Raw genomic sequence first — 16,663 nt, 5'->3', positions numbered from 1 at the left:
ATAGATCTATAAAATCAAACCTCACTTTGATGGGTTTATTGAATATTATAAAGCTCGACTTGTGGAAAAAAAAGCTATTCTTAAGAATATGGTATTGATTACGAATAGACGTTTACTCCTTTTGCTTCAATGACATCTGTTCACAATCTTTTGGTGGTCGCAGCGCCAAATAGTGGCCCCTCATTCAGATGGATGTTAAATATGTCTTCCTTAATGGCACCATGTCTAAAGAAGTATATATGAAGCCACCACCTGACACATCTTCTCCACCTTAAAAAGTGTATCTTCTCCGTCGTGCATTATATGGACTGAAACAGGTTCTACAAGCGTGGATTACAACTTTCAATTTCACCAACACTCAATTGAGATTCACTTTCAGCTCCCATGATTCAACATTATTCACTCATCAGACTCTTCCTAATATTGTATCCTTCTTTTATATATTGATGACATGATTATTACAGGTGATGATTCTTAAGCCATATATGATCTGCAATGTTATTTAGGATAACACTTTGAGATGAAAGATTTTGAACCACTTAGTTATTTTGGCCTTGAGATCTCATCTCGCTTTGATGGGTACTACTTATCTCAAGCAAAATATGTCTCTAATATATTGGCTCGTTTTGGTATTACTGACTTTGCCACCTCCTCAACACCCCTAGATCCGAATGTTTGTCTTACCCCTTTTGATGGTGTCCCTTTCAAAAATCTCACTCTATATCGACAACTTGTTGTCAATCTTATCTATTTAACTGTGACTCGCCCAGATATTGCCTATGCAGTTTATGTTGTCAGTCAATTCATGGCAGCTCCTCACACTATACACTTTATTGCCCTTCTTCGTATTCTTTGCTATGTTAAAGGTAGTCTTGGTCATGGACTTTAGTTTTCATCTCAGTCATCCCTCATTCTATCTGGCTACTCTAATGCTAACTAGATTGGTGATCCTACTGATAGACAATTCATCACATGTTAATGCTTTTATCTACATGATTCGCTCATTTCCTAACGTAGTAAGAAACAAATTTTTGTATCATGTTCCAACAAAGAGTCTGATTATTGTACGTTTGTTGATACTACTTCAAATTTATTGTGGCTTCGTTGGCTCCTTAAAGATATGTGGGCCGCTCAACTCTCTGCTACTATTCTTCACTGTGACAATCAAGTGCTATCCAAATTACTCACGATGATGTATTTCATGAATGTACCAAGCATATTGAAAATAACTGTCATTTTGTCTGTCATCCTCTTCTAAGCAACACTCTACTCTTACGATTTGTATCTACCATAGAGCAACCAGCTGACATTTCTACAAAATCTTTGTCACCTAGTCACTTTACTCAGTTGCTTCACAAATTCTAGTTGGTCTCTACTCTACAAACTTAAGTTTGTGGGAGGGTGTTGCTATATATGTATCATAGCTACAATTTAGGCTTAATACTAGGAGATTTATCTTGGTTGTTATTCACCTTATGTATATTTATGTTATTTTCTTCAATTGTAAATGTGTAGCAAATATTTATTCAATAAAATACCAGTAAATTTACAACAAAAATGATAGTCAATTTCAATATGTTTGGTTTGAGCATGGAAGATAGAATTATTAGTCATATATAGTACAGAGACATTGTCACAGAATAATGTTGGAGGAGTAGGCAATGGAACATGAAGAACAAAAAAGAGTTGTCTTATTCGATAAATATCTACAATTGTTGTGGCAAGTGAATGATATTCTACTTTTGTAGGTGAGCGAGATACAATGGGTTGCTTTCTAAAAGACCAAGTGATGGACTAGATCTGATAAAGGCAATGATCCCAGAAGTTGAGCGACGATTTGATGTACCTCACGCCTAATCGGAGTCATAAAAGACTTTTAGAGATAAATCACCTGGTAGAAGATAATACCAAGTGCCTTAGTGTGACAAAGATACTGAAGAATGCGTTTGACAGTTGAAAATTGAACAACAGTTGGGCAACGCATAAAGTGATTTACACAATTTACATAAAAAGAAATGTTAGGGTGATTAAATATGAGATACTGTAGAAAGCCAACAAGCTGACGGTAAAGAGATGGATCATTGAATAGTTGTGCAGTGGGATATAAAGATCAACTATAGTAGACATGGGAGTTGAAAATGATTTTCTAGAAGACATTCCTGAAGCGGTAAGGAGATCTATGAGACATTTAGCTTGATTGATAAAGATATTATTAGTCGAAAAGTGAACTTCCTGACCCATAAAGTACTTTAAAGGGTCGAGATTAGAGATATGAAATTCAAATGTCAATTGCTTCTTAAGAGCAAAATTAATATAAGAAGTGTTAGGTCAAGTAATAATGATGTTATCCGCATAAAAGAGTAAGTAAGTCAAAGAAGATCCAATAGACCGATGATGAGTCAACAGCAGGAGGAATAAATTCCAATGTAAATAAATAAGATGTAAATCAATCAAACCATGCTTGAGAGGCCTGTTTAAATCCATAAATACTTCTGTGAAGAAGACAAACATGATCGAGGCATGATTTATCCAAAAATCCCAGAAGATTGAGACATATAAACCATTACATTAAGGAGTCCATGGAGAAATGTATTTGTGACATCTAGTTAAGTTAAGGACCAATTATATTGAGCAGCAAGAGTAAGAGTTACTCATATAGTTAGCTTCTTAACTATGGGGTTAAAGGTTTCTTACAAAAATCGAAGCCTTCATCCTGATGATAACCTCTAACAACTAGTCAAGCTTTATGACAAGCAATTGAACCATCAGTATTATATTTGGTTCGAAAAATCCGTTTACAACTAATTGTTGAGATTTATGTCCTGAACCTCGTAGACTATAAATTTGTAAGCAAATTATTGAATAGATATAGTATTATTTATTTGAAATAGATAACGTGTTATTTATTTTTTGCATAACTCAAAAATCCAATAAACTAAGATCCAAAGTTATTGAATTAACTTGAACCGTATATGACTGACATACAGTTGGATCGTGCTCAAGAAATAACCGAAAAGGTTTATAGTATATGAATATGGTTGGGTACCTTATCCTAGTAATATTATGGATACGTCCCACTTTGTAAATGTTACAAATGTTGTAAGTGTTACAAATGATTTGATTCAAAGTGCTCATGTGATGACATGTAAGTGGGGGTATCCTATACAATGCATCAATATAAGACTGGACCACAGGTGACTCGACCTTAATCCTGAGTGAGTTGTGAACAATCTTTCGGTCTGTATGGGTGAGTGGAAGAGGTCGAGTTTACGAAATTGCATAAAATAAAGTGTAAGAAAAATAAAGATAGAAATACAATTAATCGAGATATCTTAGCTTAGAGAGATAGATTCACCCAATATAATTTAGATCATTGATCCAATTTATGACTTAAACTTCTTGTTTATGCCTACACCAATTGATTGGAATCCCAACCAATGATCCTAATTATCTAATTAATCAAAATGCACAGAAAACAAATTCACTCCATACAAATTAACAAATTGCATTAAGTTGTAGGGATTACGCTAAGATGGGTGTTTAACTTCCAACGTCTAATTAAACAATCATTATGGTTTTTCTCTAGGTTGATAGGAGCAATCCTTTTTGCCTAACGAACCTATTGCTTCCTTTGGAATTAACTTATAAATATGTGTCAAATATTACAAGTTAATCACAAAGCATTAGAATTATACAACAAAATTATTGGGCGTCAATCAACAATTAAACTCATGCAATTCATAAACATAAATTCGGATTAAAACCCATAGACAAGTTTGTATACATCAATAAATCGAAATCTCAAGAAATTACATCGAGTTCCTCCGAATCCCTAAACTAAGAAACCAAAACCTTATCTTTCCATGGAGGATGAGAAGCTACAATCCGACATCTACTCGATAAATTACTAAAGAAACACCCAAAATACAAAGTGGAAGAGAGAAGAGAGGGGAAATTCGACTGGAGGCCAAAAGTGGGCATCTTCTTCTGATCTAAAGCGAAGAAACATATATATAGTGCAGCGTCGTAGCGTTGCAATGCTGCACAAATTAGTGTTGCAATGCTACTCTATCTTGCAGCGCGCTTTCATCTTCAATTTGTAGCGTTGCAACGCCCCATGTAGCATTGCAACACCGCCCTGTTTTATAGAAAATAGGTAGCTACTACCTTATAGCATTGCGCAATGCTCGTTTGAGCATCACAACGCTCTGTCCAGGGTGTTTTCGTCCGTTCATATCCCTTTGAAGCCTGGTTGCTCAAATTATATCCTAATTGCTCCAAACTAACACCCAAATAACTCGTAACTACTGATTCTACCTTTAAGATGCTCAATACCTACAAAATCATCAAATAAACACATTAAACATAGTAACGACCTAGAATTAAGAAGAGGAAAATAGCACATTTTTTGTGCTATCAGTGAGAGTGGCCAGTTTCGTCGACTAAATAAGCCTACCATTGTGGGGATTTGTCCGAGTAGGCAGTTGGGAACATAGCTACACAAGATGAAATTCACTCCTTTCCATCTTTAGGATAAGTAGATGAATCGTTCCCTTGATAGGTAATTTCAGATCTTGAACAATGAGACCACACCCTCTCACTGGCTCGAGAGGGATTAGTATATAGTTGAACTATAAACTGTTTGTTCATTAGAGGAATCAGTGGTACTTAAGAAATTAGATGTAACTATATGGGTAAAACAATAATTTAACCCAGTTGTAGTTATGGCAATTCGTGAAGGGTCGATTTAGTATTGATTGGTTATATCTATGGACACAGAAATGTGTCTACAATGCGAAGAGTGTAGTTGTAGATCTTTAATTGAGTGATATGCAGTTAATGAATATTGATTAATTTAATTAAAGAGTTTAATTAATTAATCTCGTATCACTAGAGCTTCTAATTTGTAGATCCATCAGATATCCTCATTAGCTCATTAAAGGTAAAACAAGGATAAATTATTTTTGGATTAATTTGAATTGTTCAAATTAAATAAGAGAATTAATTGTATACAGATACAATAAATATAATGTATACATATACATTTTATATAAAGTTAATTTTGAATGAGATTCAAAATTATACTTTATAATATGAGAGAGATAAATATTTTAATAAGATTCAAATATTATTTATGTGAATGTGATTCATATAAAAGTATAGGTTATATGAGAGAATGTGGTTTGAATATGATTCAAAGATATTAAATATGTAATATTTAATAGTTGATTAATTAAATGCTAATTAATTAACATTATTAATTCAATTTATATATGTTAGCTTTTATATATAAATTAATTCATATAAAAGTCAGATGCGTAGTGGTGGAGGGCCTCCCACCTATTCTCTCGTTAAAAAAAGAGAGAGAATTGATTTTTGCATAATACTGAAAAGCATATACATAAAAACTGTGTTTTGTTTCTCTCTATAAAAGAATTCCCTCAACACTTCATCTCTCTCACACAAACTTCTTCCCCTACCAAAACTAAGAGCCCATAGATCCTAGCTTGTCCTGAGAATAGTGAGGATTCTAAGTGGTGGTGTCTATAAGTTTTCCTGTACTTGTGTTGAAGATTTTCCTGTACATGTTTGTTTGAGATCCAATAAGGAATTTTTTGTTCGTGAGTTCATGAGTTCGGAGAGATCAGTTCAAGAGAAGAAATACGTGAAGATAGTATTCAAGGGTTAGTATTTCTTATCCTTTCTCCTCCCAAAAAGCATGATATAAGTAAATGTTTATTCCGTATTATGAGTTTTATTTCTTTGTTTTGTGTATTTTTCAAAATTGACTGTCATTGGCATGGTGTTCACACGCTTCCGTGAGGATTCAATTCCTTCAATAACTCGATTTCAATCCTGAGTGAGTTGTGATTCCTGCTCATGAGGGTCGTTCTTTAATTTGTACAAGTGAGAATGACCTTAGTTGCAGACTCAATATACCTATCACTTAAAGGGAGATACCGAGTGGGGAGCTGGGAACATAGCTACACAAGATGGAATTCACTCTTTCTTCACTTGAGAGTAAGTAGAAAGGTTGTTGCCTTAACTGCTAACTCCAGGATTTGAACAGCAAGGCCTCACCCTCTCGCTTGCATGAGAGAGACTTGATTTGTGGTAGGACCATAAATAAATTGTTCATTAGAGGAGTAAAAGGTAATTATAGGGGGGAAATGGTAACTTGACTTAACTGTAATTATGAACAACTTGTGAAGAATTGACTTACGTAAAATGGTCAAATCAATGGATACATAAATAATCTATAGTTTATAGGAGTGCAACTATGGGTCTTTAGTGGAGTGCCCTATAGTTAATGAATGTTGATTAATTTAATTAACAAATTTAATTAATTATTCTCGTATCGTTGGAGCTTATAACTAGGTCCATTAAGCTCATTTGCTAGCTCACAACGAGTTAAACAATGATATTTCACATTGAAAGAATTTGAAATGTTCAAGTTACTTAAGAGAATTGATATATGAGATGCATTATAATATAAAGTTAATTTTAAATTAGATTCAAAATTCAATTTATAATATGAGAGTATTAATATTTGAATAAGATTCAAATATTAAATTAATATAAATTGGATTCATATTTAAACTATATGTTAAAATTAATGTGGAAGAGATTCACACTAAAACTATAAGTTAGGAGAGAAAATATATATTAGAATATGATTCACATATACATTAATTTAAATATATAATTAATTGAATTAGATTTAATTCATTAATAAGTTAATTAATTAAATTAGATTTTAATTAATTATTATTTAATAAATTAATTAATTAGTTAAATTAGATTTAACTAATTAATTAATTAATTGAACTAGAATTTATTTAATAAATTTATTAATTAAATAACTTCCCAATGCAGGGAAGTGGTGAGTGGGAAAGGGAGTCATAAACTCTCCTCACGGTTATATGGGAAATGATCTCGCAAGTTCTTCTAAGTTTTTTCTAAAGAGAAAAAAGACATTCTCGCTCACTCTCTCTCAAGAAAAACTCTCTGCACCTCTTCTTCTCATTTCAATTGGTTCCCACAAACCATCCTTGTCCAAGAGGATAATGGAGTAGATATACTTACTGGTGTCTCATTCTTGACGAGTTTGTATGTGTCGTTGAAAAATCAATCAAATCGGGAGAAGATATCGAAGACTGTTCTTCAAAGGTAATTATTCTTTTCCCAATAATCTTCTAAAAGCATGTTTAATCTTGTAATTTATCTCTGTTTTGTATAATTTTTCTGAGGCAAAAGCCCATCATAGGAATTCGATTCATTTACCAACAACATTCATGGATGGGAGAGGAGGTACTAAAGACCATGTACCTTGTTCTTGGAGGGCATTGAATTCCTCACACATAGAAAATCTCCATTTAGAATATCTTGAAGCCTCAGTATAAGTTGTGGGAGTTGTTGGAAGTAATGAGTACTGCATGGTTAAGAAGGCCTTTGTCTTAAAAATTGCATATTTCCTTCGTATTTGCATTGCATAAGTACTAAGAGAGGAATTAAAAAACGATATGGTAATTGCTGTAAAATTGGCAGTTAATAGTGGAAAAATAGGAAAGAAAAGTTGGAGATGGTCCCCAAACATCGTTTTAAAAATGGGAAAGTAAAGAAAAGCTAACAACTAACAATATCCATTGGAAGAAATGATGGGAGATGGTCCCCAAACATCGTTTTAAACAAGTTCAAGTGGGTTAAGAGAAGTAGAAAAGGACATAGAAAATGCTAATTTAGATATTTTAGGTTTTAAACAACTAATCCATTCGCAAGTAGAAAAAGAGCAAGCCGCAGAAAGATCAATAAAAGATAAAAATGAACAAAAAAATTTTGGATTAGGATGTCCAAACTAAAATTTCCATAACAAACACTCTTATTTTGCATGAAAATTGTAAGTTTTTTTAGCGTAGTATGGAATTAGATAAGATGTAAGGGCTTGGAATTGGATAGAGATCGCTGATGCTTTCACCGGTGTATAATGTCCGGCCGGTAAACTTTATCTTGAATGAGGAACTAGTCAATTTCAATGATAAGTTACAATTATTATCATTACAAAATTTGTGAATGCATCAAAAGATTAGTAGCGAGATCAGGAGCATGAAGAAGTTTGGAAAGATTAAAGGTATGAGAAGGAGTTGAGAGTGTACACCGCTAGTATTTTGAAATACTTAAAAATTGGCCATTACCAATCGTGACAAATTTTTTACCATTTTAATTGTTGAATAAATTGTGATTTGCCAACTCAATTGTCTTATGAATGTTACACCCATTATTAGACAACTAGAAATTATTAGAGTTGTCACCGGAGAATAGGGATGTTCATGGATTGGGTTGAAAGACTTTTTAGACTCAACCCAATTGTTCGGGTTATAAATTTCTTCAACTCAAATAACCCTTATTAAAAAATGAATCCATCCAAACCCAACCATGAAATATTTGGATTGGGTTGGTTTGGGTTAATCAATTCATTTATTTAAAATTATGTTCTTGAAAGAAGTAAAATGTAAATATGTAAAAATCTAATTTAATTATTTTCATATATTGAATTAAGATTAACTATTCAATTTCAATTTATATAGTGAAATTTGTTTTTCTAGAGTGCAAAGAAACTACTTTTAAGAATGATTGAAGAATAAATTATTAAAAAAATGGAATTAAATAAAATTAAAATCAATATATATATAAATAATTGTGTTATAAGTAACAAAAAAAATATATTTTTAAAATTTAATAATAAATTTGGATTGGTATGGGTTGGTTTGAGTTATATTAGGTGAATGCATGAATCAACCCAACCTATAAAATTTTCGAACTCAACTCAACCCAAACCGCACGGAATAGGTTAAGTTGATCGATTTTTTCAAGTTATCGGGTTTTTTAAACACCTCTGCCAGAGGATTGAGAATTGATAGAGTTATGTGTCATGTCAATTGAGATGTGGATGACGACCCTGATAAGAAAACTTCACACAATTATGGCAACTAAGTTTGGAGCAAAATTGGCATGAAATTCGACCAGCAGACCCGTTTGAACCATCAGACTCAGAACCGAATCCATGACCTGATCCAAGAATGCCACGCTGGTTAAAATTAAAAGGGCCTAAATTGAAAGAGCAAAATGGGCCATTAGGGTCTAAATCACATGGATTAAAAAATTAGCCCAATCCGTGTTGACAGACACTACCAGAACCACGTGGAATGAAATATTCGGTGACTTGAGTTATTAAACTGGATCCCGTGTGTATCCCTTTACCCATGCATCGAGGGGACGTTTGGATTGAGATTTTTTAGATGACTAGGAAAATAATGTTTGAAAATTATATGTGGTGTTTGGTTGTACATAGGAAAACAATGTCAATGCCTAGAAATAGTATGCTGGAAATTAAAAATAATTGAATGTTATCAACTTTTTCTAGGAATAAGTAATATATGTGTTTGGTGTTGCACGGGAATATTATTAGATTTTACCCAAGTAAATGTTATTTTTGTTTAAATTGTGTGGTCACTTTAAAAAAATTTGTGCAATTATAAAGCATATAACTAATATAAAAAAAAAACTTTCCTTAATTGATTTTAAATAACTAATTTGTGCAGTTTTATTTTTATTTTACAATTATTAAAAAAAAAACCTTAAGTAATTAAATTATTTTTTATTCCAAAAATAAAATATGACCAATATCAAAGTATAAATACTAAACGTAGATAAAATAAGCATTTATATTATGGCAATATTCGTAGTTACAAACAAGAGTATAGTGCAACACTCATTCAAAATGAGGATACTTAGCAAGCGCTAACATGCTAGCTCAAAATAAGGAGTACACATCATTTGATAAGGGCACAAATATATATATATATATATATATATATATATATATAATTGCCCATGTATAACATGTTATAAAGTCTCCTATTACATAGAAGATATTACGATATTCCCACGGTTTAAGAATGAACATCTTCTTGTAGAACCTCCATTATGGATTCATATCTTTCATCATGTAGAAGATTAAATAAATAGTCAATCTGAGATTGGTCTTTAGTGATAATCTTACCCGTTCTCACCCTTTGTTGAACACTTAATCCATCTACCTTTCTAATTTCACTAACTAATGAGTTTCGACGTGCTTCTCTTGTAGACTCTCGTTCCACTACCTATCGATAAAACACAACAATTTCTTGAATATTATCCTTAGCGCTTGAAAGATTACTGCTCATAACATTCTCAAGACCATTCACTACCGCCACCAATGGGTCTACACTTCTTGCTCTTTTCTTACTAGACCTATTTGATGTATGTGCAGTAGATTATATATTCGTTGCTACTTCACTCATTGAGATAGATCCATTCATTATTCCCCTCCAACTATTGGTGGATCAGGCACATAAAAACCATCCATTTCTCTCCAAAAATCATTGTTGTCCATTTCTCGTTCTGCTGCTTCAATTGCTAAGTTATCTCTCTAATTTTTCCATTCATTTGAACTTTCAATATGGGTTATTCGATCGTTATCCATGTCAAAAGTATTTGAATGAGTGTCTCCAACTTCATCTTCTTCTAACATATCTACAGGCATTTCTCTTCTTATAAGGTTATGAATGAGACAACAAGTTGTTATAATGCAACATTGAACTTTTATTAGATAATAAGATTTCCCTCGAAGAATAGTCCATCGACCTTTTAGTAGTCCAAATACTCGTTATATTACATTTCTCGTAGAGGAATGCTTCATATTAAAAAATTCAGATGGAGTTTTTTATTGGTATCCTTGCATCCAATCATTTAAATGATATCGTTGTCCTCTGTAAGGAGCCAAACATCCTTCACCATTTATATAGCCAGCATCATATAAATAGTAACAACCTAAATACACCAACTGAATACTTGAGAATGTATGTAGAGCGTGTTTGTAATCCAAACTACATACCAATCCTAATATCATACATGTTACCTTTTGGAATCTTTAATCCATTCTCCTAGATACAACATCTCTTAAAACTCTTGAGTCAAAAGCCGAATCTTCACATCCAGGTAAAACATAGATAAATTGCATATCTTGGGAGCAAACTCCTAAGACATTAGTAGCAATTTCATTCTTCCTGGTTCGATACCTAAGTCTATTGAGAATACCCACATTGACTTTAGTGTAGGTTCCATCTAATGCCCCTAGACAATTCTACATACAAAGAATATTCTAAATTAATTAAATCATCTACTAATATTTAAACATGAGTAAAACTATAAAACAAAAATTAACTTAAACCATTTCCATTTTTCATCCAAGAAGTTGGCAGGAATAGGCTCAGGATGTTTAAGTAATAACTCATATATTCGTATCACAAAGTTCAAGACTATATTAAAATGTCTACTAATTGTTTCTCCTGAACGTGCAAAATTTTGACGTATAACTCTATTTTTAACACCATGTGCAAGGATATGTAAAAATATTGCAACCATCTCCTCAACTTCTACATTTGTCGTGCCTCTTAATTTGCAAGCTTTTTTTAGCATATAACATAGTATAGTAAAACATCTCCTATTCATTCGTGTCGTCTCGAGACATATGAAATCACTCTCATGAATTAGACAAAAAAAGTTTAACTATTTAATTCGATGCCTATAGAAAGAACTTCCACTCATAATTCTCTTACGTGTTTGTCCTTTATACAATAGTATTAATACCAATAGAAAAGATGTTTTCATTGCTTGTTTTATCATCTCTAAATAGGACAAAAGACAATAAGAATTTGTTATTCAGTAGCTGAATATATGTCATTCATATCTGCATGATAAACAAAATGTTTTATCTCATCATTAGTTAAATTATAATAAACAATTCTTAGAAATAAATCATAATCTAGCAAATCAACTCATTCAATACATCAAAAGAGAACAAAAAGATGTGCAGAATGAATAGGATCCCAGTTACTTCAATTTTAACAAAAAAAATATATTTAAACCAAGTTTAAACCAGCATCCAGAACAATTAAGAAAAAACAAATTGTTTCTCTCCAAAAGCCTTTCATTTCTCTCTCTTAATTTTTTAACAATTACTCCCCAAACCATTTTTGAACCCCCTTTTTCCCTTCTTTATAAAATCCATTTTTTCAATCACACCCACTTCTGAACCCCCTTTGTTCCTTCTTTATAAAACCTATTTTTATAATGAAAATTAAAATAACCAAAACATCTCCAAACTCCAACATGAGAATGTTGAGCACATGCCTAATGGCTTTGAGATTGCTTTCCCTTCTTTACTTCAATTTGCTAAAAAACTTAACCTCCAAATACCCACTCCCTTCCCCATCTTGCAAGAGATTAACCACCAAAGAAACATAAAATTGACCAGGTATTTCTTTCAATCATCATAATCGATCATCAAAACATTGAAATTAAAAAAAAAAAAAACCAAAGGTGAGAGTTCAAATAGAATCTTCCGACTTAGCCTAAAATATGTTCCCACCTACACCCCGAACCAAAAGAAGCTTAAAAGCAGATAGACCAAATGTTATGTCACCATGATTTCTATGTTAATTCCCTTAATTCTACTTCAATTATCTGCTTAATATATATATATATTATAGGTAAAATCCAATCTCGACAACAATGAAGTCATTACAATGAATATGGTGCTAAATCAAGCCAAAATAGACCAAACAAATCACTTAAGAAAAAGATCAAATCAAACTACCATTCTACCCCTCAACTAAAGCAAATTAACACACTTCAGCAATGCTCGGAGTGTTATAACGCTCCCAAAACAACACAACCCAATGCTACTCCAATGCTACAAGACAAAATGCTACATTTTGCTGCAAAACAGTGCAGCATCCCAACGCTCTACGAAGCATTGCAACACTCCTAAGAATGATGAAAAAATAAAAGTGTGTGTGCGCCTATGCAAGCCAACGTTAGACCTCTAAATTCGTAGGGTCGCAATGCTACGACCCTCTTCAGTACAAATTCTTCAATTTTCATACTTCAAAGAAGAAAGAACTTCATTCTTTTTCTTTTAGAGAGATTTTGATTCCCACAAACACCAAGAGCTATTCTTTGTAAATTTTAGAGAGATTCTGTCAAAATTACTTTATTCTTTGTAGCAATTATGCAATTCTCAATAGATTTCTTGAAGAATTTACATCTCCATGAGTAGGTAATTTTTTTCTTGGGGAATTATGTAGATTATTTTCTTAAGACTTTCTTTGAATTTATTCATGTAATTACTTGTTCTTGAATGTTCTTGCTGAGATTTTGAATAAATTGATTAAAAATGAATTGACAACTCAATTTTGATCAATTTTTATATGCAAAATTACATGGTTCTATAATAAAATTGTAATTAGGTTGCAAGAATTAGTAGTCTTGATAGAAAACTTGGACTTCTTTTCCTATTTCATGAAAGAACCTACTAATTTACAACATCCATACAATCAATCTTGAATTTTCAGTCTTTTGATTTCAAGAATCATCATAATTAAGAAAACTCATGAGTTTAATGCAATTTAAAGATTAATTGTGGAATGTCTTTGGGAAGAAATTAAGAATTAAATTAGAGTCAATTGTTTAACTGACTAATTAGGGCATTAGGGGTAATCCTTAATGAACTATGGAACTTAATTGCATGAATTTTGTTGAGTTAATTAGAATTTGCTAAATATACATAAAAATTCCCGTGATTTATTTTTCCATTGAAATTTATTACATAATCTCTCTCATTTCTCTTATTACTAAAAATTTTCCTATCGATTGCCTTTACTTTGAATTTTATTAGTTTCTTTACAAACAAACTTCCCCCAGTTGTTATCTTCTCGAATTCAAAGTTCAATTTTGCCAATTAATAGAGATTCTCTATAGATCAACCTCGAGCTTCCACTATTACTACGTGTTAGTATTAGTAGTTGTGTGTGTTTTATAAATTTCATTTGTTTTGGGTTAGATAGAATTAACCACACTTATTTTTAGCACTAAACAAATTGGTGCCGTTGCCGGGGAACCGTACAATTGGTCTTTTAGAATCTTGAATTCCTTTTAAAAATATATATATATAAAAGAATAACACAAAAATAGTAGGTTTGATTAAGATTTCCTTTTGTCCATGACCTGCTCATTTTGGAGTCTTCTTTGTGATTTTGTTGTAGATATAAACCTTGAGGAGAGGAGATTACAAAGGGAAAGAGCAAGAAGAGAACAAGAAAAACTTGAAGTGTTAAACCAACATCAAGAAGAAGAATAACCTCAACCGTAAGCAGGGGCAAAGCAAGAGAACGAACATTGTGAGAACTAGCGAAGCCGAACTATAATCAACAACCTTTGTACATCGTGTATCCAGAGACAACCATCCCATTTGAGCTCAAACCGAGGATTGTTCATCTCCTACCTACTTTTGGAGGCCAACCCGACGAAGACCTACACGAACATATGAAGGAGTTTCATCTACCATGTGATGGAATGCGTCCGCATGGGATAACCCAAGAACAACCTAATCTTAGGGCTTTCCCTTCTCTATGAAGGATGTGGCCAAATATTGGTTGTACTACTTGCCAATGGGATCAATCACTACTTGGAGCGGGTTGAAGAAGAAATTTTTAGAAAAATTAGTTCCGACATCTAAAGCTAATAACATAAGAAAAGAAATATATGGAATTAAGCAAAGTGTTGGAGAATCTTTGTATGAATACTGAGAAAGATACAAACAATTGTGTGCTTCTTTTCCACATCACCAAATATCTGAACAATATCTAATCCAATATTTTTACTAAGGTTTACTTCCATCCAAGAGAAGTAACATTGATATGTCTGCCAATGGAGCTTTAGCGGACAAAACATCGACTGAAGCAAGCCAACTCATATCAACAATGGCGGAGAACTCTCAGAATTTTGGCACAAGGACTCTTGATGACACTGTTTCTCAATCTAGTGAAGTAAGTGAGCTAAGGACGCAAGTGTTGAGTTTTTATCCTAAAACTAACAGTTTGTAAAGTTAAACACATTCTATTATCAATAAAGATGTTATTCATCATTTCTTCAATAAAGTTGTTATTGAATTTTTTAAATTTCATTCATACAGTCTAAATCCAATAAACTAAAATTCATGGCTATTACATGAATACGTGAACTTTATATAGAGACATAAAGATGGATCAAGTTCGAGTAAATAACCAAAATTGTCTGTGTATACGAATAAGGTTGGGTGCCTTATTCTAGTAACACTATTGGATGTGGCCTACTCTGTAGCGGTTACAAGTTGTTGTAAAGGTGCTACAAATGAAGTGATCTTGATTCGTTCATGTACTGACATGAAGAGTGGGGGTGTCCTATGCAATGAGTTTGCATAATATTGAACCAAGAAATAAGTCACTCTTATTTTATAATGTTGTTTACTGTTTGAGACTGACTATTTTGCTTAGATAAACAAGGTAACTCGATCTCAATCCTGAGCTAATTATGAACTCCTGTTTATTCGGGATTACCCTTAGATTTGCATGGGTGAGGGTTAGCTCAATAGCGTCGGCTCAATAAACATCCCATTTCAGGGGTAAGACCGGGTAGATAGCTGGGGACATAAGGTGCAAGATGGAATTCATGTCTACCCAATTTAGGGATAGGAGAAAGGTTGTTCTCTTAAATACTAAATCTAGGTCTTGAACAAGGGGCCCTGCCCTCTCACTGGCTCGAGAGGGATCTGGTTTAGTGATTGGATCATAAATCAATTGTTCATTAAAGGATTAGTTGGAGATCAAAGGATAGTTCCGAACAAACAGGAGTTCATAGTTAGCTCAGGATTAAAGTCAAGTTACCTACGTCATCGCTTTGAAATGGTCAGTCTTAAACAGTAAACAACATTATAAAGTACGAGTGACTAGTTTCGTGGTCCGATCTTATACAAAACTCATTTGAACAGGACGCCCCCACTCCTCATGTCATAACATGTACAAATTAGGATCACATCATTTGTAGCACTTTATAACTCTTTATAACAACTACAGAGTAGGCCGCATCCAATAGTATTATCAGAATAAGGCATTCAACCTCATTCATATACTATAGATCATTTTTTACTATTTAATCGAACCTGATCCACTTATATGTCTCCACATAAAGTTCAAGTACTCATGTAATAGTAAATGGACTTTTAGGTTTATTGGATTTCTAATAAGCAATATATTCAATAACAACTTATTGAATTTTCAAAATAAGTTCTATTTTTTTACAAACCACGAGTTTTAGGACATAAAATTCAACAGTTGATCCATTTACAAAGGCTTTCATGGTAAAAATGTTCAAGGGTCATCTGGAGAGTTTGGGTCTACAGGACATGTGGCATCTTATCTAGGGCAAGTGAAAGATGATACTGGGGTATAGAGTATGCCCTAATTTATTGTATATTGTACTGTTTTTTCATGTATTGTACATTAGTCTCCCGAGGCATCAGGACAAGTGAGAGATTGTTGGGATTGGTATTCTAATTCTCCCGAAGTCTCGTAGTTTGTAAACAGTTTGTACACATTGTTATTAATAAAATAAGAGTTATTTTATTTGCATTTACTCATATCCAATAAACAAATATCTGTGATTATTTCATATAAACTTAAGCATGTATATGAGATATACAAGTGGATCATGCCTTAAGTAATAACCTAAATGGTCTGTAGTATAA

The 16,663-nt window shown here is 32.7% G+C and overlaps 1 protein-coding gene and 1 long non-coding RNA gene across 2 annotated transcripts; both read left to right on the top strand.

Moving 5' to 3' along the window:
• Positions 1–520: 520 nt before the first annotated feature.
• LOC120077274 (uncharacterized mitochondrial protein AtMg00810-like) lies at positions 521–889 on the top strand. The gene has a single exon (XM_039031167.1). It carries the CDS (start codon positions 521–523, stop codon positions 887–889), a length of 369 nt encoding a protein of 122 aa, XP_038887095.1.
• A 4,508-nt stretch (positions 890–5,397) lies between these two features.
• Positions 5,398–14,974, top strand: LOC120078378. The gene is made up of 3 exons (XR_005481997.1): positions 5,398–6,153; positions 6,877–7,170; positions 14,145–14,974. It is a non-coding gene; the product is annotated as an uncharacterized LOC120078378 (long non-coding RNA).
• The last annotated feature ends 1,689 nt before the right edge of the window (positions 14,975–16,663 follow it).

Source organism: Benincasa hispida, chromosome 5 (genome assembly GCF_009727055.1).
Source record: "Benincasa hispida cultivar B227 chromosome 5, ASM972705v1, whole genome shotgun sequence".
In the NCBI taxonomy this organism is placed as follows: domain Eukaryota; kingdom Viridiplantae; phylum Streptophyta; class Magnoliopsida; order Cucurbitales; family Cucurbitaceae; genus Benincasa; species Benincasa hispida.
The sequence above is the reverse complement of the archived record's forward strand: the minus strand, read 5'-3'. Positions and strand labels throughout refer to the sequence as shown.

What these genes read in the sequence shown, in the direction of transcription:
- LOC120077274 (XM_039031167.1), top strand. Translation starts at nt 521, where the DNA reads ATGAAAGATTTTGAACCACTTAGTTATTTTGGCCTTGAGATCTCATCT.